Genomic DNA, 26,101 nt, shown 5'->3' with positions numbered 1-26,101 from the left:
AATCACGAACCACAAAACAAAACATGACACAACACGATCGTTCCGATGACACTACATTCACCGATTTCTCTGTGAAAGGTATCCTAAATCCAAAACCGTATACGTCTAACAAACTCCTTATCCTTATCGTTCACTATAACGAATATTAAAAACACGAAACGTTGATAAATCCAGAAGAAACTAGTATTGGGCAATTCGCCTAACAGCAAATTGCAGACCATATCCCTGGTGAAAGTATTTTGTCATGTTGAGAAATTAGGTTTGCACCAGGATATAACCAGATAAATCACAGGCAAATAACCCTGAATAACCAGCTGAATTAGGTTGTGACAGTAGGTGCATCATAAATACTAGAAATAGCGATGGTTCTGGGACTGCAACAACTCAGCATATGGATGGTCAGAATCCAGCAGACAACAAGCAAATGTAATCTGAATCTCAACATCTTTCGTATCTTTGGACGTGTTTTCTGGTCGAGTGAGGGAAACCAGTTGGCCATCTGATATGGCTGGTGGGGATGAACGCTCCCAATGTTGGGACGACCAATAAATGAGAGTTGAACATTGAATTCCTTTGAAGTGTAGGTTGTGACGAGTCAGGCCAGTTTGTGCATGATTACAACATAGGGGTAACTAGTTGCAACAATCCTTTTTTAGTGTAGATTGTGAGGGAATAGTCTTGATCTTTCAATTAATTCCTTTGGTATGGTGCAACAAACCAGTCCAGTAGATATATACATGGTCATAGCATACGGCATCGAGACAACCAGTATGCAAGGTCACGGCCAGGCCCAAGGGGTATGACCGATCAGCACTAAGAGTAAAAACGTAACATGCAATAATATCTTTTTAAACTAACTGCCACAGTACGTTTATTTATTCAGTCTTTTTGAAGTAAAAGTATTACAGTGAAAAAGAACGAAATACGGCTGGAATATTATACTGGTTTGTCTTCGGACGGCAAATTCAGCACTGCACCGATGTCAAGGTTAAGACGGTTATACGACTTTGCCTCATCAGCTCCTCGTGGTCAAGGCTCCTATATCCGTGACTGATGCGGTCGCAGAACAGAACAGATGCTGATCATACCCGTCAGGCTGTAAAACAGAGCGAGGAAATATTTTAACTTCACCAGAAGTTTTATCATTCATTATTCAGACCAACAGACACTGTTACCTGCTAATAGTCTATGAATTTCATTGTCATAATTCAGAACAAACACTTATCACCTTTGCTGACAATATTTTCAGAAGGTGTGTATACATTCGTGTGTCCATGTGTATACGTGCTTTACTGTACATTTCTACAGGAGTGAGCAGGATGTACAGAAAAACGATCTCCAAAACTATTGCTTTCAGCACTCGCGACACGTTAAGCGAGGTTTCAGCAATTATTTTCAGTGAAGGTATATCTCATGTGTAGAGTCTGGGTGATTTTGAGACATTCTTAGGTGTTTAAGGCGCACAGTTTGATGAAACTTGCCCGAATTCGTAATTTTTTTGATGAATGTATATCCGCCATTGCGGGGATCTGGAAACTTTCGGATGACAAGTTTGCCTCAAAAGATGGACGTGCTCCCTATAATCACCCAAACTAACAGCGAATATATATTCTTAAGATCCTTTTCTTGACCTCTGATGAGTTAATTTTGTCTGATGCAGTGTTTCAACACAAATTTGAGGGCGATTACAATCACGAAAAATTCACACTCACCCAGTCTAGAATGCGTAGACGAAATGTCTGTTGGCTCTTCCATGTAGCGGGTATCCTCCCACCTGTTCAGGTCGGGACAGATCAACGTTGAGCAACTTGCCTAATCGGTAAAAACGCGGGAGGCAGTGCTATTACCGGAACGGTTCAGAACCGGCGATTTTCATCAAAAATCACCCGAAAACTAAAAAAGTAAGCAACGGCTGCAAAAATAAAGTACACGCTGTTCGTTAGCAGGTTATGAAACGTAACCTAACCAAATTTCAGGTCGTTCCGTGCGGCAGTTTCGGAGATACGTGTCGAAAACCACATCCCTCGGGTCCTGGCGATCGGCTCAGTAAAAACAATAGACCATATCCACGGAGTTGTGGATATGGTCTAATCAGTGTTTTTCTGCGGTTCAAAGGTCCAAAACTATCTCAAGTATCGCGGCTATCTATCCCATAATATTTTCGTCTCACTCAACAGTTAGGCTATATTTAACCCGTAGTGTCACGGTCTCGCAAGACAGTTTTGTCGGGTCGCGCCCCAACATCATACGTAAAGTACCGTACTATAATTTTCTGACTAAAGCTGCAATAAAAACCTACCAATCGAGACCATTATCAAGCATACACATTGGGCCCTATCTTCTGCTGCACCAATTTTAACTTGATTTCCTGAAATATTGGAGGCATTTTTATGTTTGATATCGGAGAAAGTGTTCCGGCGATGTTCTCCGCAGTACACACGCCAACTGTCTGGCGTTCAAATCAACCGCGACCGATTACAACATTGGATTATAACCAAAGACAATGTATTTGACGTCTTGTCATCCGGGCAACACCCTTCTGCCGTCACGAGCGACAGGCCAGTTTAGGTTTAACCTGTACATTTTTAGCACTGTTCGTGATTTAATCAGCTGTGGTAATGCGAGTCTTTTGTTCTCTCATTGTATCAGTGGACTGCAATTGTCAAGAATGAGACCGTACTGGCATGACTGGGCTTCAGCATACATACATGTACTGTGATGTAGGCCTACTAAGCCATGGAAAGACATTAGCCAGGTTCCACAACCCTTGCGAAGAGCTAGGCACGACGAAGTATAACATTTAGTTTATCGGGGGCTTTTTGAACGTGATTGCCACATGCATTTTCGTTGTCGGTATCGTGAACCAATATGATTTCAATCTCGTCATCCCGGTGTACGTAGCAGCCTTTGAAATGCGACTTCTCAAAGCTAGCGGGTCAAATAATATGCTTTTCCGAGTAATCTCGAAGCCGAGCTCTCGGGAATGTTCGTGATTCTTCCGAGAGTCCATCCTGACTCCTATATCGTATACAAGTACATAATGTATCGTTATGTTCCCAAACAAATTGCCCAACTCAATTTTTGAAGAAAGCCTATCTCAACTCCCAACCACCTGATACACCTTCTGTAAAAATGCCAATGTGTGTACAAAATACATTGAATGGAAATCTGCCTAACTCAGAATCCGAGTTAGGAAATTTTACCTGGCAGAGGCAATTTGAGCGAGTTCCAATTCTTTGACAGTCTGCATCATCCCTAAATTACCATGGTTACTAGCAATGAGTGTGACACCCTTTATCAATAGCAAATTTAGCATATATGCAGTTTATTCACTGTGTCACAAATGAATTGAGTTACTTTGTCAAAGAGGTGAAAAAATGCCTAAGTCACTGATTCTGACAATCACTTTGCCTATTCCAGCCTGTAATATTGCCATGTTAAGTCATATGAAAATTGCCTAAAAGTCGATAGGGACTGTTAAGTAATGTTCGTTATATTTGCATTTTTATTGTATTCATATAATTTTTATGTTTCCAAATATATTCATGAATGAATTTGATTTATTAGTATATGGGATTGGTTTTTTTTCGTTTTTCTCAAAACATGGAAAAGTGCGATAGGGAATATCGAGAGGCGGGGTATATTGGCAGCAACAGGTGCTAGGATGCCGAGAGTCTAACCGATGACCTTTCGAATATTTGCGTTGCGCTGTAACCACTGTGCCACACAACAGTATGATGGCTATTACCAGTCGGTAAGGACACCATGATGACTTTGAACTTGAGAGGGTTAAACCTGAGGAGTGTCCTTCAGAACAAGCGCCCACTCTCTCTGTTTGATCATGCGAGTACTGCGAGAAGTGAACTCCAAGTGTCCAAAGCATACCTAATATTTAACAAAGAGATCGCACATATAAACCAAACAGATTCAAGCAGTGAACAAGTGTGAATTCCGTCATAGATTCCCACTGGATATTTAGCAAATAGAAACGTTAGAGCCCTAAGGCAAGTGTAAATAACTCAATCAAACGCTGAGCTATTCAAGCAAAATGTTTCGTTTAGAGTTCCTTATATCGGAGCAATAACTGAGACGCGGCTTCTTCTCTCGGAGGAAAAATAAGTACTTCCCTCAAGTCAACCGTGGATTTATCCGTTGGTACTTGAATCTTATGTAACGTAGAGTCAATAGGAACTTTCGGCAAGATCAAAATTCACGCAAGTGTTACGTATCCATATCGATTTTTACGTATGGCATTTTCACACCCGGCACAATGTTGATAGGTGAAATGGAAATGATTCAGGCAAAGTAACGTTACAACAAGTATCATTTACACGTAAATCTATGTCCCTATCGCATATCAAGCACCGCGAAAGTGCAAGATGTGAAAACACCGTCCGTAAGAACGATGCGGATACGCAATACACGGGCATGAGTTTTGAACTTGCCAAAAGTCCGCAGAGGATTTGATCTTATCCGCCATTCTGTTTGTGACTTTGTCCTCAAATGATCCATTCAATGGGAATAAAACGTATATTCAAACACCACGGAATCGTGTTCTATGATACGGCTCATGGTATTGGAGGCTTTAAGAGGTTTTCGTTTTCACAGACCACAAAATAATTTAGGAGACAACTTGCATGGCGGGAAAGGAGCGCTGTAATGTGATGTGAAGCATACAGAGGTAAAAGACGAAGTATTTACAGCGGACACTAGAGTAAATGTATCCCGTGTCCATGGCTCCAAGAAGTCTCCACACTCACTTTGCTACTGTAAAATAATTCGATATTGGGACTTCACTCTTGTTTCTTGTTAATCATGCGATGCGAGATATGTCTTTCTGTAGCTGAGCCAAAATTGATACTTTGAACAAACAGAGACAAGATAAGACTCTTTCTTTGAACGGTTTGATTCAAGATAAATGATATACGAGAAAGAAAGGATAATGTGGTCTGAGGTTGCATTAGCTAAGCAAACAAATAACATTTAAGAACACAAACTGCCCACAGATATTGACATTTCAGCTGAGTCTCTGTTTTGCAGGGGTAAATATACAAGAGGGGACTTATCGCTTGTTGGTCTTTGGTGTTAGTGGACCGATCGGGAGCAGTACCGACGTCAGCGTGACGTGACATAGAGACGATTTTTTAAAGCTCGAGAGATTTGGATCAAATTGATGATTTTTGCTGAAATGAGTCCATCATTGGTAATAAGGACCGTTTCTTTAGCCAGGATGGGTTCGTCGTTATGACGGTGACAGCTAGCATAGCTCTTCATCGCGACAGGGACCGCCGTTGTTATTGGCTCTCTTAGACAACATTCTCGGGGAAACTGTATTGAGTTGTGCTGATTCGAGAAGGACTTTCTTTTTTTGGGATAACTGCTGTTTCGTTTGTTGTCAACCTTACGGGCTCGAGAAAACAAAATGGGGGTCGTCCCAACCTACCTGGGAATCGGGACAACAAAGTTTATTTTGTGTGGTGAATAAGAATTTCCTTTGAATTCGATCTGAATCCCTTAATAATGTTTCCGACCCACGAAAGAGAAATCCGGGCGATAACCCGTAACAGGACCGAGACTGACATTCTCCAGAAGCGGCTTGGGAAACTGGAGCGGGCGAAGACAGAGTTAAACCTCTCTCGCCACTACCAGACGACCTCGGTGAGGAGGTTCCTGACTCAGTGTCAGAGGACAAGTGGTTATGGCAGCGGGAACATCATAGACTCTGACAGTAACGACAAACTAATTGGAAACCGAAGTGCGCCTCCTCTCTCAAAAAGTGCACAGACTTGTTTTGGGATGGGGATGGGACGGGGGGTTCGGTTTGCTCGGGGAGATAGTGGGCAAGAGGATGGAATTCCTGGCGATGAACTCAGGCAAAAAACGGGTGTAGCGCCGTATAAGTCCAATACCTTAATTCACAAACGGCTGGATCGTGTTGATTCTGGATGTGGCACATCTTGCAGTACGTCATCATACGACAGTGATGATAAAATCGATGATGTTTTAAATTGGAGACTAAAAACACCAGCCAATGCGAAGACAGTTGCAAACAAATTACCTGTCGCGCAAAGGTCAAGAGGTGTTGCCACCAGAGGACAGCAATCATCCATAGACGCTGTTCCTGCGCCTAGTCCATCACCCTCCGGACAAAAACGGAACGAGATTACTACGTTGACCCTCCAAACAACTCCCATGTCTCCGCGGAAATATTTAAAGCCTGATTCCCGGTATATCGTGGACCGGTTTATGGTGAGGCGAAAACTTTTAATCCGAAGACAGACTTATCCAGATTTTCCGTTATTTGTTAATAATTCGGAGGGGGTAGTTCGGGTTCCGAGTGCAATATCGCGCACGCGCATCAAGAGTGAGCTATCTAAGATGGAGGGCACCCCACAGGGCCCCACACTGGAGAGGAACCATGGTCAGGATGCAAGACAGTACATGAGAAAAAGGATAGATACATTCCTTGGTTCTATAGACTATCTTTGTCAACAACTTGAAGAAACACCAAAGACAACTCCACGGAATTAGAGTGAAATATCCCAGCTTTCTGTTTGTGACTTTGTCCTTCAGGTTGTGAGTTCTTCCTCACCACAAACTGTAGATGAATGGAAGGACGGAATCACTCTCTCCTTGAAATTCGGCGAGGATAAACAATAATGAAAAAGGCGTCTATCTGTCGGAGTCCCTGTGGACAAAACTTTTGCCAGAATGCACTTGCAATCGCAACCAAGTAAACTATAATCAAAAAGGCTAGAGGTACGAGACCCGGTCACTTGCTAGAGGTACGGGACCCGTATTCCAGGTCAAAAGGCTAAAGGTAGGGGAGTTCTTTTGCGCATGCGCACACAATTCCTGTATCTCTAGCCACACGTGGCAAGTTTTATTCGTTCGTACCTTTTTTATAGTGCCCTGCGAGTACGGGAAATTTGTTAATAAGGATTATTATTATTATCATAATGAACTCCAGCACGCACCAGTGCCTTGCCAGGTGAGATGAGTCAACGGTCCTCATGGGTAGTGAGCCAGAAGGTCTTCATTGGCAAACTCTATCACAAAAATTTGCCAAAAGATTTAGGTTCTAATGTTTCTGTGACGTTTTATGCTCGAGGTTTACATTCGGAAATTCTAAAGTTCATTTCGAGTCCAGAAACAATATTCAATCAATTGAATTACACTTTTTCCATTATTGTTTGCTTGATATTGCCCTAGTCTTGATTTTTATGAATTGATTTTGAGAATGATATTTACAACGTAAGTGTTATAACATTATTTGTTAACTTGGTGTAACGTTGTTTGTTAAATCGTACACCAGATGGCAGCAACGAAATACGTATCTGATACGTATCTACATAAAACCGGATGGGAGTATGCTGAGTGAAACACAGTGCTGTGTAAGGAAAGAAAAAACACAGTTGCTGACGTGGCGCTTGAAGGAACCCGTTGCGTGCTTGAGGTTTGGGGTTCCGCCATTGGTCGTCCCCCCCCTTTGAAAACAACAAAATTCGTGGCATCCGACAGTAAGAAAACTGGAAAAACTCAATGGTGGACGACGGAATGGTATAACTGAAAGATATTTTTAATTTTAGACAAGCGCCTAGTTCCAGTTTCTTAGCTCATATGGCAGCACCTCACAGTGACAGTAACGAAAAGAGGAGATTTGTTTTGAAGATCTATCAAAACGAAGGATATCGGTGTTTAAAAAATGTATCGATCTGGTTGGGTTGATAGTCAAATCCGGATCCCCTTCAAGTTACGTTACAAATATAGAACATGCTGTAAAGTCACAATACAAAGAACGGCCCCTAGCCGTTTTACCGTAGTGAGATTGTCCAATCAGAAGCGATAACGACCGTACTTCGTTCGCGCAGCCAAGCACGACTTTTTTTCGATTTTACAATACTGGTCAACTGACCCGTCAATTGCTTGTGTGATTTCCTGGCGGCAATTTGTTAGCAGGTCACTCTCTGCCGGTCAAATTTCCTGCAGCTATGATTGTCCAGGCCACGTCCCGACCCGCCTCTATGCGAGTAATACGTTTGCGGACAGACACATTTTCATACAGTCCGGCGTTGTAGCGAGTATTTGAAGAGAATTGTTTAGTCTCTAGGTAGGAGGGTAGCTCAAATAAGGTTTGAAGACTAATTTCCATTTTGTTTAGCTTGTCTGGGAGAGGTCTGCCGAGAAACTGAGCCAGTTAAAGTATTATTGGCTTCAAATAGTTTTTGCTACACGCTACCAAAGAACCACATTACCAGACAGTAATGCATTATAGATATTAAGATTGACCTTTCTTTTTTAAAACGACATGCATTCTCATTGTAAGTAAGCTTACATTATACCGTAAACGATACTTTAAATGAATATTGTCTAATTTTGCCGGCGTTATCTATATACTATAATGCGCGTTGTGGCCGCTAAATAATAGGCGATTTTTGTTTCAAAATTGGGCCTCGGAAATGCGTCGAATTCTTGCAAATTTTGGCTTCGTAGGTGTGGATCATAAGTAAGAGTGTCACTGAGGGTGTCATACGTCGAATATCTTGGTGGTTTTGGAATAAATAACAACTTTTCAGAGAGCACGTCGACTGGAGAGCTCCGCTCATTCTCAAAAGCATACACAAACTTCACGCATATTCTCCCTGCCACATCAATATTAGCTTCCAGCACGTATGTAGTGCTATACAACCTGGTCCATGGTGCAGGGTATTAGCAGGGAGATTAATGATTAGCCTATTCTATTTTAGTTCTATTCGAGAAACACTGACCTGAGTGATAAGGCAAATTATGCAGGGTGGCCTACCGGAACATGCAGTCAGGGTATCAATAAACAGTTATGCCAGGATGGACAAAATATGTACAGTGGCCAGCGCTTGCTCTTTGATTTATTCTTTACTGATTGATGTTGTCAGTTTGAATTGCGTTCTGCATCTCTCCATGCGCCTGGCTTTGGTCCGACAGTGGCATTGGGTACGGGAGTGGGTAGGTGATATGCCTAATATGTGAGGGTCTTATTTGGAACAGGACCTGCTGTCACTGGTCTCAATGCATTGTGCAAAATAGCGTACTCCAATCAATCTAATGGGGGTTGCATGTAGATAGCAGCAATAAGTCCCTAAATGCAGTTCATTTCGTGTTTAACCTTTAATAAAACTTCAGTAACGTTAGAAATTTAATGTAGTTCAATCATCGTGCCCATTTAACTAATGTATATTACATTTCAACTTTGCCCGCTCCATGGGTATATGCTAGTCTATACTATAATGCGCGTTGTGGCCGCTAAATAGGAGGCGATTTTTGTTTCAAAATTGGGCCTCGAAAATGCGTCGAATTCTTGCAACTTTTGGTTTCGTAGGTGTGGATCATAAGTAAGAGTGTCACTGAGGGAGTCATACGTCGAATATCTTGGTGGTTTTGGAATAAATAACAACTTTTCAGAGAGCACGTCGACTGGAGAGCTCCGCTCATTCTCAAAAGCATACACAAACTTCACGCATATTCTCCCTGCCACATCAGTATTAGCTTCCAGCACGTATGTAGTGCTATACAACCTGGTCCGTGGTGCAGGGTATTAGCAGGGAGATTAATGATTAACCTGTTCTATTTTAGTTCTATTCGAGAAACACTGACCTGAGTGATAAGGCAAATTCTGCAGAGTGGCCTACCGGAACATGTAGTCAGGGTATCAATAAACAGTTATACCAGGATGGACAAAATATGTACAGTGGCCAGCGCTTGCTCTTTGTTTTATTCTTTACTGACTGATGTTGTCAGTTTGAATTGCGTTCTGCATCTCTCCATGCGCCTGGCTTTGGTCCGACAGTGGCATTGGGTACGGGAGTGGGTAGGTGATATGCCTAATATGTGAGGGTCTTATTTGGAACAGGACCTGCTGTCACTGGTCTCAATGCATTGTGCAAAATAGCGTACTCCAATCAATCTATTGGGGGTTGCATGTAGATAGCATCAGCAATAAGTCCCTAAATGCAGTTAATTTCGTGTTTAACCTTTAATAAAACTTCAGTAACGTTAGAAATTTAATGTAGCTCAATCATCATGCCCATTTAACTAATGTATATTACATTTCAACTTTGCCCGCTCCATGGGTATATGCTAGTGTGTCTAATTAGCGTATGGACGTGATACTCGTTGAATTTCCGTGTATTCCAGACAAAGCTAGAGATACTTCATCCCCACCGAGGCCTGAATGAGCTGACTGATACTGAATTTCCGTGTGTTCCACTGACACTCTGTTAGAAATACTTCATCCCCCACCGAAGCCTGAATGAGCAAACTGATACTGCATGTCCTTGTGTTCCAGACTCAGTTAGAGATACTTCATCCCCCACCGAGGCCTGAATGAGCTGACTGATACTGAATTTCCGTGTGTTCCACACTCTGTTAGAGATACTACATCCCCCACCGAAGCCTGAATGAGCAAACTGATACTGTATGTCCGTGTGTTCCAGACTCAGTTAGAGATACTTCTGGGATAATCCCATCGCAAACTTTTTTGTGATTTCAAATATTTTGACCCAAAAATGATTGCAATGGGATTATCGCAGACTGGTGAGCTGACTGTCCGTATCTAATTCGGTATTATCCCAATAGCCTACATTGTCGGTATAGAGTCCTTGCTTCGCGAGATATCTGCCATTCCTGTGTACCAAACGAATGTTTGCATTCTCCCTTACAATACTCAATGCGACATACGGTTGGCCATGAGTGAAAAAAATCCTGTGACTGGAAGATGCTAACCTTGGTAAGGGTTTGCCCTTGTGATTTGTTGGATGACATACGAAAGCAGATCTTGATCGGGAACTGTCTCCTCTCCATGTTAAAGGGAATATTGAGTCGGAAGGCCGGAGAGGAATTGGTATGAAGATGCTTGATGCACACCAGTTGAAATCACCGCCTCGATGACGTGGTCGTGCATACTTGAAAATGTGTGTCAGAAAAGTGCTTCCGAAAAATTTGCTTTTAAAAATGACATCAAATGCCGCATACAACATTCTCTACACTCAATACTGATCACCTGAACCAAGTTTCAAATATATCAATGCTCTCTATGTGGAAAATTCATTAATGCAAAAAGGTCAATTCCAACTTTTTTTGTGCATGTGTCTGATTTGTTAACTCCTTATAGCCAAAGCTCTTACATAACATGTTGCATAATCCAAAACTATTTATGTTGTGATACTCAAGAGTCACCTCTTTCATATCCATACTTGTCGGGTTGGCTGAACAATTCCATGGTTACCGGACAAGGAGGATACCGCGGTGACGTCACGGCTTTTCCAAGATGGCGCTGCATATTGTAAACAAACTCGATCCACGGCCAAGGGAAAATCAAGTCATCAAAAAAGTTAGATTTTTCGCATCAAATCAGAGTTATTAGTACTTTTCTGCTATGAAATAAGTCTTCAGACAATAAGCTATCATTTGAATAATGAAAAGTGCTGTTTTGATGGGGAAAAATAGGGTTTTTTAAACCAAATAGCCGGGCACGGATCTTCCAAAATTAGCGATGGTTTAAAACAGTCTCCCAGATATGGGGCAATCTCTTCATTATCATAATGGGATTTGGAGGCATGTTTACAGATTTTACAAGTTCGAGACCTGTAGGACCTAAAACTCGCATAGATCCCCATAGATCCCCTCTATTTGTCGAGTTAGCGCCCCTGTAAGATCATGCATTTTCGGACACTAGAACGAAATCTTCCTGCGGATATCGCGGTTTCGGTGATGATTTAAGGAGAAATTGACTGTTCTTAGAGTTGTATGGGACAGAAATGAGTTCATACTTCATGAATACATGAATATATTATGATATGGGCGGGCTTCTAAGTCAAAACAATAACAAACTCAACTGCATCTCTACTGTATATTGCGTAGTGCATTGCCTAGTGTATTTCGTAGTGTATTTTAGCGGAGACATTATTTCCGCACTTTGGCCACGCCAAACGTCTTTTTTATTCGTGGAAGTTAATCTGCTCTGTAAATATTATTTTACACAGGAAGAATCCATACTAGGTATTGCAATATTTCATGTCTATTGGTGTTTTTGTGTACAGGAGCGCACCAGACAGCGAGACGTGGAGATGTGTTCAGTGCTGCAGCTGTCAGTAGACTGAATCTGATTGGCCATAGCGATCAGTAATATGGGTCGGGATCACGTGATGTGACGTCACCGCGGTATCCTCCTTGGTTACCGGAATATAAATCAAAAACATAGTCCGGGCTACAATTAGACCGGGGCTACAGTTACCCCATTTTACCTTATTTGTAAATGTACTTCATGGCCTCTACACTTGTGACCATACCTCCACATTTATATGTGCATTGAATTTCAAGCTGAGGAATGGGTTATACGAGAGTCAAGCATTGTCAAGTACACCATACAATCGTTCTGAAACTTGACATGGCTCCAAAGTTTCTATAAAAATGGCTCTGCGGGATGTGTGTGTGGCGAGGCCGACCCGGGCGGAGTGATTATGACTTGTCTTGTTGTTCACCTTTTGCGTTCGTTGTTAGCCTTATCAGCAGCACCTGTCATGGTACGAGTGTATGAATTGAGTGTGTCCATTAATACATTGCTCATGTACACACTACACCATGATACACCGGCCACCACATCTATGGCATGTGTAGCATATTTCATCAATTGTTTTCCTTGTTTCGGCTGATGCGTTTACAAACTGGATTCAAATTGTATGGGATTTAAAAACCTCCAGTGCAATCTTCATGCTGTTATTTTCACTGCCTCTCTCCGATTAATGGGACTTGCAATGACCTGTTGATTGGTTTCCGACCACAATTAACTTTCTGCTCTCTCCGAGCAATTATCAAAGAAATTCCGCAAATCTTTACATTCCTCAATTCTCTCCAGACATTTGACTTGCAATCTCTATTAAAGCACATCTCTGTCCACGTGTATAGTTTGGCACGCTGTGCCGCAGTATCGTTGCGAGTGTCAAGAACTTTGACCGCCAAACCCAGTATCGTTGCTGCTTTTATCGACCACTGGCAAGTCTATTGAATACCAACATAGCCTGAATAATCATCCTGTTCAGATTACTTCATTCGGTACAGGTATCGTTCAACATGACAACAATGAGATAATTATGCAGACTTTACCTTGTTCCAAGTTGGGAAATTCCATCCTGATGTTATGCCAGATTATGTGGGCACAAAATCATTCGTGTTTAAATAATCAATAATAGCTTACCCTCGTCCAGATACATTTTATTCCCTGATGAATCCAGAATTTTACAGATTAAGCCCCGACACCCTCCACGTGGCCTCCTCCTCTTTCGATGCACAATCGGTGGTTGGCTACTTAAAAAGGGGTTACTACCAAGGGAGAGATACTCTGTTGCTGACTGCGGTCCTGACAATTTGCAATCACCAGTCCTAATCCAGCGAAATTCAATTTCCCAACGCTCTTCTAGAAAATCCTGGATCACAATCCTACCAAAAAAACAACGTAAGTTCTGAGTACACGGGCCATTATCCTCAAGCTTGTACTTCCCTTAAAGTTTCTCATGAAAATACTTATATTTACTCATACAATATACAGACTCCTCGATTTCTTCGATTTCCTACGGATTTTACATCTACCTGGACGTGATCCTTTGTGGCCTTCTATCGGCAAACTGTAGCTCAAGATCTACGCCCTCTCGGGAAGGCCAACATCACCAAAGGTTCGGTGTCTCTGGAAGATCTGACCTAACGATTTTCTGTTGGGTCTTCCAAGATATCAGCGCTTGATGACAATACGACCATGATATGACTCGACCTTCATCTGTAACTCCCAGTCCCTCAAGAGTTTACGATCTGTGCGGCCATAATAAGACTGGGCCTTCATCTCTAACTCCCAGTCCCTAAAGAGTTTAAGATCTGTGCGGCCATAATAAGACTGGGCCTTCATCTGTAACTCCCAGACCCTAAAGAGTTTAAGATCTGTGCGGCCATAATAAGACTGGGCTTTCATCTGTAACTCCGAGTCCCTAAAGAGTTTAGGATCTGTGCGGCCATAATAAGACTGGGCCTTCATCTGTAACTCCCAGACCCTAAAGAGTTTAGGATATGTGCGGTCATAATGAGACTGGGCCTTCATCTTTAACTCCCAGTCCCTAAAGAGTTTAGGATCTGTGCGGCCATAATAAGACTGGGCCTTCATCTGTAACTCCCAGTCCCTAAAGAGTTTAGGATCTGTGCGGCCATAATAAGACTGGGCCTTCATCTGTAACTCCGAGTCCCTAAAGAGTTAAGGATATGTGAGGCCACAATAGGACTGGGCCTTCATTTGTAACGCCCAGTCTCAAGACGAGTTCACTGATTCGTTGGCGTTTGGCCGTAAGGGAGTTTTCGAAAAGACCCGGGAACGTCAACGTGAACGCCTGTCCCATTGCTTGACGTCGTTATCAGGAGCTCGCACTATGGGATAAGCGTGCGGGTCAAGAACTAATATCGCTCCACCAATCACCTGACTTATTCTCAGGAATAGGAAGTAACCTGGGAAAACCGTTGGACTTGTATAAGGTCAGGTGGCTTGGACATAACAACATCTTGACCCGCAATGTTTTGAGATCGCCAAAACACTCATCTCGATCGTGCAGTGGTGACGCAAACGCATGACTGTCAGGATGTCGTGATAAAGGCAACTTTGAAAACAAGCCGTTATCGAAAGATGAAGAGTAGCCTTTGAACACCTAACCTAGACTGACTGATAGCAAATTGATTTGGAGAATAGCCAACCACTCCTACTGGTGAATATTATATCAATCGCACCAGGAAGTGGAACTGTTAAAATGTTAGTCAATACATCCTTAGGTTTTAATTGGTAGTCGGAGAGCACGAAAGATCGAATCAACTGACGAAACAAGGAAACTCCTGAGGAGAATCAAGTTCACGTCATTAGCAACCTTCCTGTGTTCCGTTGATCACGCAGCCGTTCGGGATGACATCCAGAAAAGTCGGGATCTGCAAGACCGTTCTGGTCGGTGGCGCATTCCTTGCCATATTTGGCTGGCTTGCCGTGATTAGCGTTCACCTTATCAAGAACGATAACATGAAGGCGACAGTAAGTTTACTTTCTTCGAGAAAATAATTATCAAAAGATGGGGCTATTGACTGCATCACCCATCCTCCTCAACTTGCCAGTTTGTTGCCAACCATTCCATTGTTTTATGTTGCTCCCAAGATAATAACCACGTCACCAAATGTTTTATTGCTCTTTCTAGAAAGTTGAAAAACCTACCCAGCTATGACATTTTCTCTTTTCGCTATTCGTGCCATTACTCTCAGTCATCCTATTAGTCACACTGACCCTTTATTCATAAAGCTGAAACTACTCAAACTACCGGACTTACACAAATTAATTGAAATAAAATTTCTCTATAGATTTTTAAAAAAGGATTTACCAGTGTACTTCATGCACAATTTTTTCTCATTTAACAGTGATGTTCATAACTATCCCACAAGAGTTAATGATAAATTTAAAATACCAAATGTAAGACACGAATATGCCAAAATGACACCACGATACAGTTTAACTAAATTATATAATTCTCTCTCAAAACAAACTCTAAACAAACTCCACTCAAATTTTAGCTTAAAATCCTTTTCAACATACTACAAAAATGAAATTTTGGGTTCCTATAATAAAAAGTGCCAAATTCGCAACTGCTATGTTTGCGACATTCTTTAAACTTTTTTCGTCTTATAACTGTTATTACTCACTCCTTCACTGTAAAATAGAACTGTCTTGTAAATTAAATTGTAAATCCTGTATATAATAATTAACATTGTACTACATGTAATTCATAAGGGAGCATGCATTAAGCGGCCAATCTGGTCTTGTTCTGCTCCCGACCACAATCAATATTATGTATTTCATTAATGCACCTTGTAAATTTTGTTGGTCGAATAAATATTCATATTCATATTCATATTCATATTCATTCTCTCGATAGAAAATCTTTAAATATTAAAGAGCCAACAATATTCCTTTGCAAAAATCAAACAATTCCCCGCAATGATATCTCTTTTCGATAATATTTGCCACGGTCCGATATGATAGTAAGGTACGTGTTTGCCACCGTCCGATATGATAGTAAGGTTCGTTTTTGCCACGATCCGATATGATAGTAAGGTACGTGTTTGCCACGGTCCGATATGATAGTAAGGTTCGTGTTTGCCACGGTCCGATATGATAGTAAGGTTCGTGTTTGCCACGATCCGATATGATAGTCATGCCAGTGTTAGCCACGGTCATTACGTTTCTTTGCCCTTGATAATTGTTCCGTACGATACCCCCATTTTGAAGCCTTTCTGGGGGTACTATCTTGTTATCAAGATTAGCCTGATGACCCTTTTTTAGCCGTTCGGTTCGTGTATCTAGGGATTATTTCCTGACCACTATATAGAAATAAAATGTAAGATAATGTGCTTTGTTGCTTTTGGGGACGAAACAGTTCGCAAACAAATGTGTCATATCACAAAAAACTCTACTAAATTTTTTATTTGAATGAAAAATAGCCATTTTAGAGCTATAATAGTAAGGGATGTTTGTCGACCTCGGCAGTTTTCCGTCTTTTGATGAAAGCCGCGGCTGGCTGTACGTCCCTATTTTTTGGTGTTAAGGGATCGGGTTCATGCTTATTGATGGAAGATAACAGTAAATCCGAATAGTGATTAAGGGTAAAGTAGAAACGTAATGCACCCGATATGTTAGTTAGGCCTATGTTTGCCACGGTCCGATATGTTAGAAGTAAGGCCTGTGTGGTGGGCTCGCCGTCATTTGTAAATCGTGTAAAACAGTTATAATTATGTTGCAGGATGTTCCAGGCCTTGGAAGACAGAAGCGACAGTCAGGCGGTTCCAGTTCATCGTCTAGTCTTGGTAAGCTTGTAGGAATGTATATCGGGTGTCCCAAAAATATCTGGACCTTGAATTTATAACACAAAAAGTAGAGCACAATGAAAATTTCATGGTTTGACAGGCTTGGATGGATCTTTTTGCGTGTGAAAGCGTTCCTCGCTGATCAAATTTGGGGAATAGTTTTGAGCGCGCCAATCTAACTGAAAAATGGCTTTGATGTTTATCACAGGTGCATGCGTGACCTGATCAATTATAGACCGGGTCACGCTATTGTGATAACTTACTGTCACACCAAGGTTATACCAGCTCCAACTGGTTTCACTATAATTCAGAGCACAAGTAGCGGCACCTGTTACTTAACAGAGGCTTTAAGGAATTGTTTATCATGTTACAGGTGGCGCCACCTACATCCGGTGGGGTAGAACAACATGCCCAGCTGACGCTAAGCTTGTATACGCTGGTAAGTAAGAGCTTAAAGGAAAACTCGCATTATCAGCGGGCTTCACTCGCAACTCCTAGTGTTCTCCACATGCCATTCGACAGGGCGGGCCACCCTACCTAAGCAGCTTACCACCCTACTTGGAAGCATCCACCATGCGTTACTCTAGATTTTGCAAATGGTTTCGATAGGGCCACTCTACCTTGTGTTGCACACTGGCAAAACTTCTTGAATATCAAGAGTACCCTGTGGAACTCTGAGCTCACACTCGAATCCTGAAGTGAGTCGACTCGAATTTTAATCCAAATCCGTCGTTGAATTCTCTAGAAAATGCATTGACGGATTGAAGCAAAGGACCAAGAAGATATTAGAGTCGCTTGAACTCTTGAAATATTCCGGACTGCTATGTTAAAAAATGCTTTGACAAAATGTCTCATATACATATTATTACAATGAGGAGTTAAGGAGTAAGGGGTGTTTCTCCACTCTCTGCCGCACGGTTAGATAACACCATTAATTTCTCAAATTCCTGAAATATATCCCTGCCACAGTGCAAGTAAAAAAACAAATAAAACAAACAAACAAACAGGCGCCGTTTTGTAAAACAGTGCCAGTTGTGGCATCCGCATGCGTGGGGCGGTGGTCTATACTCATTCAGCCTCTATTCCCCTTCCGCTCCTCTTAGTGTGCAGCCATTTTGAATTGCTAATCAATTAGTCCCCGGATGTACAAGTATATACACATTTGCAACGTGAGACAAGACCACCATTGATTTTTTAAGCCTTTTAACAGTTAGGTTGTCAATGTTTGACCGCGACGCATTAAATACTGCAAGGGGTTGTGAATCTGAAATTTTGATATGATATTCCGGACAGTCAGGCAAGTAAATGGTGAAAAGTAAACTGGTAGTTGACCATGGAATTTTGTGGATAATCGACAAATTGGACAAACGTTGATATTTCCACTCTTTTCATCAAACTGGCGAAAAATCTCAAAACACGCCCCCTATTGCCAAATTAGCAAAATCCAAAATTAATTTTTTTCATCATATAATTCATTTATACCTTTATAGACTTGCTACACCAAATATCTTTTCAATACCTCTCCAAATATGCGCTTGACAGTTAAAAACATACTCGCGTCTAATTGATAGGTCTGGATTCTCCAACCTATGAATATTCAATGGTGGTATTGTCTCACGTGCCAGCTGTGGCGCTGAATAAGAGCTTATTTTTCCGTCCCCCCGAATCCGGCAATAGGGGGACCCATCCATTTGGAGTATGTAAGTTTCCCATTTCTTCAATGCATGTATTGGTTACAATGAAAGCAAATTTCTATTTCATGCCATCTCATTTGTAGGCTATGCCGGGGGTCAACACTACACGCAAACCGGTGGTGGTGCTGGCTACGTCTGTCTGACTGACAAACCCAAATATGCCGATTACACAGCCGCTGCAGATGCTACTGCATATATTTACGGAGTGGAACTTGAACTGATTGGAACCACTGGGGGTATATTCAACACAGTAAACGCTAAACCAAACGCCTTGCAGGACTCGGACGTAAAGTGCGCAGTTTGTCAAAGTACAAGACCGGCTAAGGTAATTTTTTGACCGTTCAATAAGCTTCAAATGCAAAACGACGAAAATTACAATCCTCTTATTCATCGCAAAGACTTATTAGTCGCCCACATCTAGGCCTATCTTCTTTTTGTAAAAGTAGATTTGCGAAGTAAGGGGTACATTTAGGCCACCAAAATAACCCCGGTCTAAGATTTTCAAAGTACGGTGCTGCTCCCCAATTTCGAGTCATCCCCAATTTCGCGAAAACCCGTTTTTTCCCGTTTTCTCGCGCGTCACTTCGTTTCCAGAGAAGAAATTTTCTGATTTTTGATTTTCATTTCGTTCCGCAAAGAAAGCGCCCAAAATGCGTCCTAAACAGGCAAGCAATTCTCTAATTACGTTCAAAACACTGGGTCAATACCTAGGATCATGCACTAAACAGAAACACAACAATCAGTCGCGCATGCGCAATACCCGCGAAAATGGGGGAGCCGCTTCGGATTTGTTTTGGTCTGCATCGATCTTTCAGTGAGCGATTTCAAGATTAATTCACGCTTAAAACATCCACGCAGCACCCCAGATATTTCGTTATTGATCTCAAATTTCGTAATAAATAAGCTTTTGCGTGTATGGAATCGCTGGAAGCTAGTAAATCTGCACTTAGTGATAAGACCCGCGAAAACTGGCTCCTACATGATACATGTACTAAGATATTAAGATTTTCAGTCAGACGGGTATCAGATTTTCCAGAAAAGCTTTCAAGCGCAGGTCCCATCTCATTATATCACTTAGTTTCACAGTACAGGCCTGTTGCGTCCTCTCAATTTTAGATTTGGGCCATTCTTCGACTGCATTAAGTCGAAAGTAGGGACCTTTTTCATTAGCCTGTGACAATAAATGACTCGGTCGTCTCACAACTATCAAAATTGCTTGCTGCTGAGAATGGTGTTCAATCACAAGTTATGTCCCTATAATGTTTTAACAAAAGATACAGACATTACCCAATAAAACTTCCCCATGTCCGTCGTTTCAGATCATGATACCTGGCACGAAAGAATGTGTTCCCGGCTGGACCATGGAGTACTGGGGATATCTGATGACTGAGCACTACGGCAACAAGGGAAGGACAGAATTTGCATGCGTGGACAACGCCCCTGAATCTGGTAGCGATGGTGGCGCCAAGAATGAGGGTGGCGCATTGATGCACCATGTTCAAGGTGCATGCAGTTCACTGCCGTGTAAGCCGTATGTGCACAATTATGAACTAACATGCGTCGTTTGCACGAAATAGTGTCACACTGGTTTTGGTGAATGAGGTTTTACCCAAAAGTTGAGCGGATATGCCGGTGCGGAAGTAGAAAATAAAGCGTGTACGGCCCTTTTGTGATCTGACGGATGATGGTATGGTTCTATCGAGGCCAAGAGTGTCAATAGCTTTAGCTTAAAGCAAATAATAGAACTAATTGATCACCGGATACGACATACCAAGGATACTTCAAAATTGTACACCGGTTAGGAATCATATCGAAAAACATATAAGAACGTTCTTTCTTTGAACCCTTTTTTAAGCCGGGGGGGGGGTCAGTGCAACGAATTTAAAGGTTGGAACCTATTTTGGGACTTTATAGGCGGAACTTACAAATGTTTGATGAATGACATAATACAGTTTTGCAAACTGTCCTTTATTATATGTCCTTCGGTCCTTGTTGCTATGATGTACATAACAACACAGATATATACTCCAGTTTCGCTGACCTAAGGCCGGTTCAGAGCCATGAACATTTTCTTTGTGACCATTCGATGCCATTCAAAATGTTAATTTAAACAACACTTTCACAACACACAATTTAGACAACACTTGAAGTCGTCCGATGCTCATGACGTCATGTTCCTACTCAGCCTTTATTTCCATTTCATGATTATAAAAATTGACCAACGGTTCTTATATCGGTGAAGTCAAAATAAAGGTGCTTGGATAGAAGAAATAATTGCAAAAATTACCTGGCCAATTACACACTTTAGTGTATTATATTACATAAGTATGATCTGTCCTTCATTGTAAAGAATCAAAAAAGACTGAATGCATTGTTAACCATATCAACTGTAGTATACCGTCCGCAATGTTTTCTCCATTTTTTCACAGACATTGTCACTTAGAAAAATAAAGATTTACTACGATACATTCTTTTCTCTTAATAACTGCTTGGCACGCACTGTGTAGTCACGTAATTCTGCGTTCTGCACCACTAAGGAGTCAACAAGGACACGGCCTTTATCTAAAATAATTTCTGCAGATAAAGACTTTCGTTATGTTTTTAAAAAGGTTCACGCACGAATTGCTGTAAAATCGCTGGGTTTTTTTGCCGTTTAGATTTTTATTACCCCTTTTTCCTTGATGCAACGGGAGTGTCACGCTGCATGGCCCAGGATGGGTTAAAGTGGCGGAAAAGACGCTACTGGACACCAATTCTGGGCAGGTGCGCTCTGACCGGGATCCACTGGCCGCCAACTGTGACGTCGAGAGGCGTCAGCCGAACGCTTCTTGTCCTTGTCGCCAAAATTGGCGGCTAGTGTGCTGCAAGCTTAAAGATTGTTGAAAAACGTTTTCCGCTTTGCAACATTTTCATTGTAACCTTTGTTACGTCATAACGTTGAAAATTGTCACGTCTTCGCGTCACGAGAGATTTTTTGTCAAAAAATGACAAAAGTTGCCTTATAGTTATAATCATCATTTTCTTGATATTTCTGGGGATGTGTGATACATGATAAATAAAAAACTGCAAGGGGGAGAGTGGCTAATCCTCGTCATCCAGATCCCACGAGATGATTTTCTCCGGCTTACTGGACTTTGCGCAACGAAACGAAACGAGCGAAATGGGGGAGCGACCATTATGTTTTACCCCGGTACGTCAAGTTCGATACATGGTGTCAGTCACCAGTGAGTGATGACCCACATCCACCCAGGCAGCTGAGACACATGTCTTGTTGGACATGCCTACCGATTTTTACTAAATAAAAGCATAACTTCACTTCACACTTTTCGGGGTTGAAAATGTACTCACGTAAATCACCAAAATTACATGCCAAATTCGCACATGACCTGTTATTTCTCAAAGCTTGGAAGCTCAAATGTCTGAATGTAATGTATGCGCGTAATGTATACTCTCAGCAAGCGAATAGTTTTGATCGTCGGTTTTTGATACGAATCATTTCCTGTATGGCCGTTACAAGCCGTTGTCTGAATATGATGTGAACCTGTTTACCGTTCAATGCTGCTTCCTGTGACGCTGTACCCGCAAATGTTCAATGAACAAAATGCTGAAAATGACTTACACGGCTTGTTCGCATCGTAAACATAGTGGTACCCGGGTTAACTGTCTTTGCGTTTGGCCTGATTTTACAACGATTTCTCCCCATGTAACCACGATCTAGGATGGACAGGCTGTGTATTATGAATAGGAAAAGTCACCTAGGGACCGTTGCGTAGAATACTTTTTTTGGCGAAATATTGCGCAAAGTCCAGTAAGCCATTTTCTCCGGCCTGAAAGCTTGTTTCCAGTGGCTTGGCTTCCAGTAGCTTGTTTTCCAGTGGCTTGAAAGCTCGAGACCAAGCTTTCAGGCTGGAAAAAAACATGATCAGCGGTGACCCGGATCAGCCACTCGTGCAGTTTTCTTGTTTTATCACAGAGATTATGATGTATACCAGAATTGAGCAGGGAACGACCAACTTGTGTGTGTTGCGAAGAAGTTCTGTGATCAAGAAAAGTGCTGTCGGTTGCAAAGCTCCAAAGCTCGGAGAAAAATGCTAGTTGATGTCAACGGCGTCTCTCGGCCGAGGACTATAAATGCTTGCATGAGGATCAGGTGTCGAGCATGTTCATTGCCTCGAGCTAGATTGTATGTCTACTGTTATAATTTCACTGTACGACATTGAACCTGGGTACACTTTATGTGTACCCAGGACGACAATAACCCCTTCAGCCCTAGTAAGCGCGCAGCGCCTTTAAGTTGGGGGGAACCCCCCAAACCCCCTGGTTGGGAACCTGCTAGTGCTATAGTTCCTTCCGCCAATTTATGTTTTGATAGACGGTTTTCTCCGTGTAACTGATAACTCAACTGCATCATCACAATAGGCTAGCCGGCAAAGAAATCGAAAATGCCCCCCCCCCCCCGAAAGGTGTGCGGACTATCGTAGTCTGGCACTTTGGCAGATTCATATGTAAATTGCAATCTCTAGTGAACTCATGCAACTGTCGACATGAAGACCCATCCCCCCCCCCCCCCCACACTCCCATTGGCCTCTCAATAAGTCCTTTCGAGCTGCTAACCCCGGGCTGCTCGAGTGGAACCCCCAAACCGTCATGATGATACAGTCCTGTGACACGATTAACCCAGGGCAAGGAAGGAGTACCCCTCTGATGGTACCCTAACCCCAACCCTCAACCATCATTACGCTTCCTTTTCACCGGTATGATATTGGCACTCCTTTCTTGCTCTGTTGTGGACCGCTCCAGGATACATCCAAGTGATGGCGATGATGCTGAGTCGGGGAAATATCTTCGTTTAAATCGCATATTGCGGCATAGGATAAAAACAAAACCACACTCGTGTGATTTCTGAGGTATCACACTACACCCGAATGATGGTCTTTGGCAAGGAAACCCTTTTCCAAGCCAAAGACAATGGCTGATATGAATAAAACCAAGCATATGCTTTTACTTGTAATTTTGAATATTTACTTGTACTGATATGAATAAAACCAAAGTAAATGCTAGATATTATAAGTATCTACTCATAGCAGAAGCAAATGCTTTTTAGTGTCTAGCATTTGCTTTCAAGAAAAGTAATTGCTCATATCCTTATAAATAAAATGTAGTAAGTACCTTTTACTAGCAAGGAAATACTTCCAATTTTCAAGGTAGCTCAGTTGGTGGCTTGGAATTCGTAGCCATCGGACGTCTATCAGCCATGGCCGAATTCATGGCGGTTCCTAGACAGCGTAAAGTGTATTTACCCAGAAGGACATGTCGGGTTCAAAAATATAGGAGTTTGTATCATTTTGAGGAGGAGAATGTCCTCTGGTTGGCAGAACATTTCCTACTTGATACAGGGGAAACGCGAGGTGGATGTTTGAGTGTCAAGCAACAAATGGACGTTTTTCTACGACACGTGGGGGACCCCGGTTTTCAGAGTGGTGTTGCAGAGGATAAAGGAATTCATCAGTCCACTGTTTGCAAAACATTTTCCAAGGTGTTGAAACAGATTTTGGCCAAAGCTAATTTATGGATTAAATTTCCGAGTACACTGGCGGATATTAGAATTTCGCAGCAACTGTGGCAGGAAAATTTCGAGATGCCGGGTGCAATTGGCGCCCTTGACTGCACACATGTGAAAATTTGCAAGCCAGGGGGAAGACGCGGATATGGAGATGAATATATTAATCGTAAAGGTGTTGCCTCCATTAATGTGCAAGCATCCTGTGATGCCCAGGAAAGATTCACCAGCATTGACGCAAACTGGCCAGGATCAGTTCATGACAGTAGAATTTGGAAAAATTCGGATGTAGGTCGCTTCATGGCAAATACTCGGGGTGATGGACATCTTCTTGGGGATGAAGGATATCGCATAGCACCATGGCTTATGACGCCCTACGGTAATCCAGTGCAGCCACATGAGAGAACCTTCAACCGGATACATAAAAAGGAAAGGGCCGTTATAGAGAGATGTTTCGGGCAACTGAAAAAGAGATTTCCGATTTTGCTGGGACAGGTCAGGCTACGAATTCCAAAAGTGCCAAGTGTAGTTGTAGCATGCTGCGTACTTCACAATGCTGCCAAATACCTAAATGATAGGGATGACGACTTCATCGATGCTCAGGATGACGATGATGACGAAGGTGATGAGGATGATGATGACGCGGATCTCCGAATTCGACACTATACATAATACAATGGTTTTTCACCCAAGGCCAATTTATGTAACAGGAAATAAGCTCGGAAACCGCACTTACCTCATGAGTGTGTCATATGAAATGTGACATCGGTGGTAGTATATGCTTCCAAGATTTTAGCAAAGCTTGTCAAGTAAAAGATTTGCTTTATTCATACCGAACCAAGCATTACCTTTTGCTTATAGTAAGTACTGCTTTACCTCCAAGTATCTACTGGGAAGTAAATACTTGTTTTTATTCATATTAGCCCATGACTCGGGTTTAGTCTGATAGGCCTACCTCAGAAATCACACTCGAGTGGTTTTGTGTATAATGTACATACTTACGCTATCAACGTGATACGGCCTACACAGTGAGTGAATTGTCAGAAGTGGATTTTGTCGTATTCCACATCAGGGAAAGATCTGCCGCCTCGTATTAATTGTGTAAAGCCCGCAGTAAAGTAGCCGCCAACTTTGGCGACAAGAAGCGTTCAGCTGACGCCTCTCGACGCCGAAGTTGGCGGCCAGTGGATCCCGGTCAGAGCACACCTGCCCAGAATCGGCGTCCAGTAGCGTCTTTTCCGCAACTTTAGGCTGCCATTTCGAAATCATGTGACATCAAGACGCATACTGATTGGCCATAGCCTCGCCGCCGACGCCAAGTCAGGCGGCCATCCGCCGCACACCTGGCTTCTTCTTGCGTTCAAACGCGGCGACACGCGTCAAAAATCAAACATGTTAGATATTTGGCGTTTAGTTGCGGCAAGTCGCGGCAAGTCGCGTTAGCCGACGCCGTTCGTAGCAGAGTAGGGATTTTTCAGGCGTTCAGGGCTCTTGCGGCAAAAAATGCCAGTGAACGCCAAAGTTGGCGGTTAGTGTGCTGCGGGCTTTAATAAGATCGCTCGAGGACGAGGTGTCGAACATTTTCATTCTGCATAGAATCCATGACTGTTTACTAAATTGAGCTGCCAGGAAACATAATTCATCTATACATATACATGTATACATGTATCGGGGTGTCAAGAAAGAAAATGTCGGTCTTTTGATTCCTTATCTAGGTGATGGACTGACAAAACGTCCACGATTTCTCCTTTAAATATCAGCACAGTGGCTGTTGGAACTATCAAACAGAAGTAACATCTGCGGTACCCCTCAAAAATCACTGTATCAGTGATTTACCAATTCCTTTGAAAATGTGCCAGCAATCAATTTGGATTAAAAGCCTCAGGACAACAAACAAAAACTCCACCATCAGTATTAGGAACACCACTCCACATCTGCTTGA

The 26,101-nt window shown here is 42.3% G+C and overlaps 2 protein-coding genes across 2 annotated transcripts; both read left to right on the top strand.

Moving 5' to 3' along the window:
* The first annotated feature begins 4,090 nt into the window (after positions 1-4,090).
* Positions 4,091-7,168, top strand: LOC135498148 (uncharacterized). Its single transcript, XM_064788325.1, has 2 exons — positions 4,091-4,155; positions 5,041-7,168. Exon 2 carries the CDS (start codon positions 5,521-5,523, stop codon positions 6,529-6,531), a length of 1,011 nt encoding a protein of 336 aa, XP_064644395.1. The 5' UTR covers positions 4,091-4,155; positions 5,041-5,520; the 3' UTR covers positions 6,532-7,168.
* A 7,621-nt stretch (positions 7,169-14,789) lies between these two features.
* LOC135498197 (uncharacterized) lies at positions 14,790-21,065 on the top strand. Its single transcript, XM_064788403.1, has 5 exons — positions 14,790-15,085; positions 16,842-16,905; positions 17,279-17,344; positions 18,683-18,924; positions 19,919-21,065. Exons 1-5 carry the CDS (start codon positions 14,963-14,965, stop codon positions 20,174-20,176), a joined length of 753 nt encoding a protein of 250 aa, XP_064644473.1. The 5' UTR covers positions 14,790-14,962; the 3' UTR covers positions 20,177-21,065.
* The last annotated feature ends 5,036 nt before the right edge of the window (positions 21,066-26,101 follow it).

This window comes from Lineus longissimus, chromosome 13 (genome assembly GCF_910592395.1).
Source record: "Lineus longissimus chromosome 13, tnLinLong1.2, whole genome shotgun sequence".
NCBI classification, from domain to species: Eukaryota; Metazoa; Nemertea; class Pilidiophora; order Heteronemertea; family Lineidae; genus Lineus; species Lineus longissimus.
Note: the sequence above shows the minus strand (reverse complement) of the source record. Positions and strands in the feature narration are given on the sequence as shown.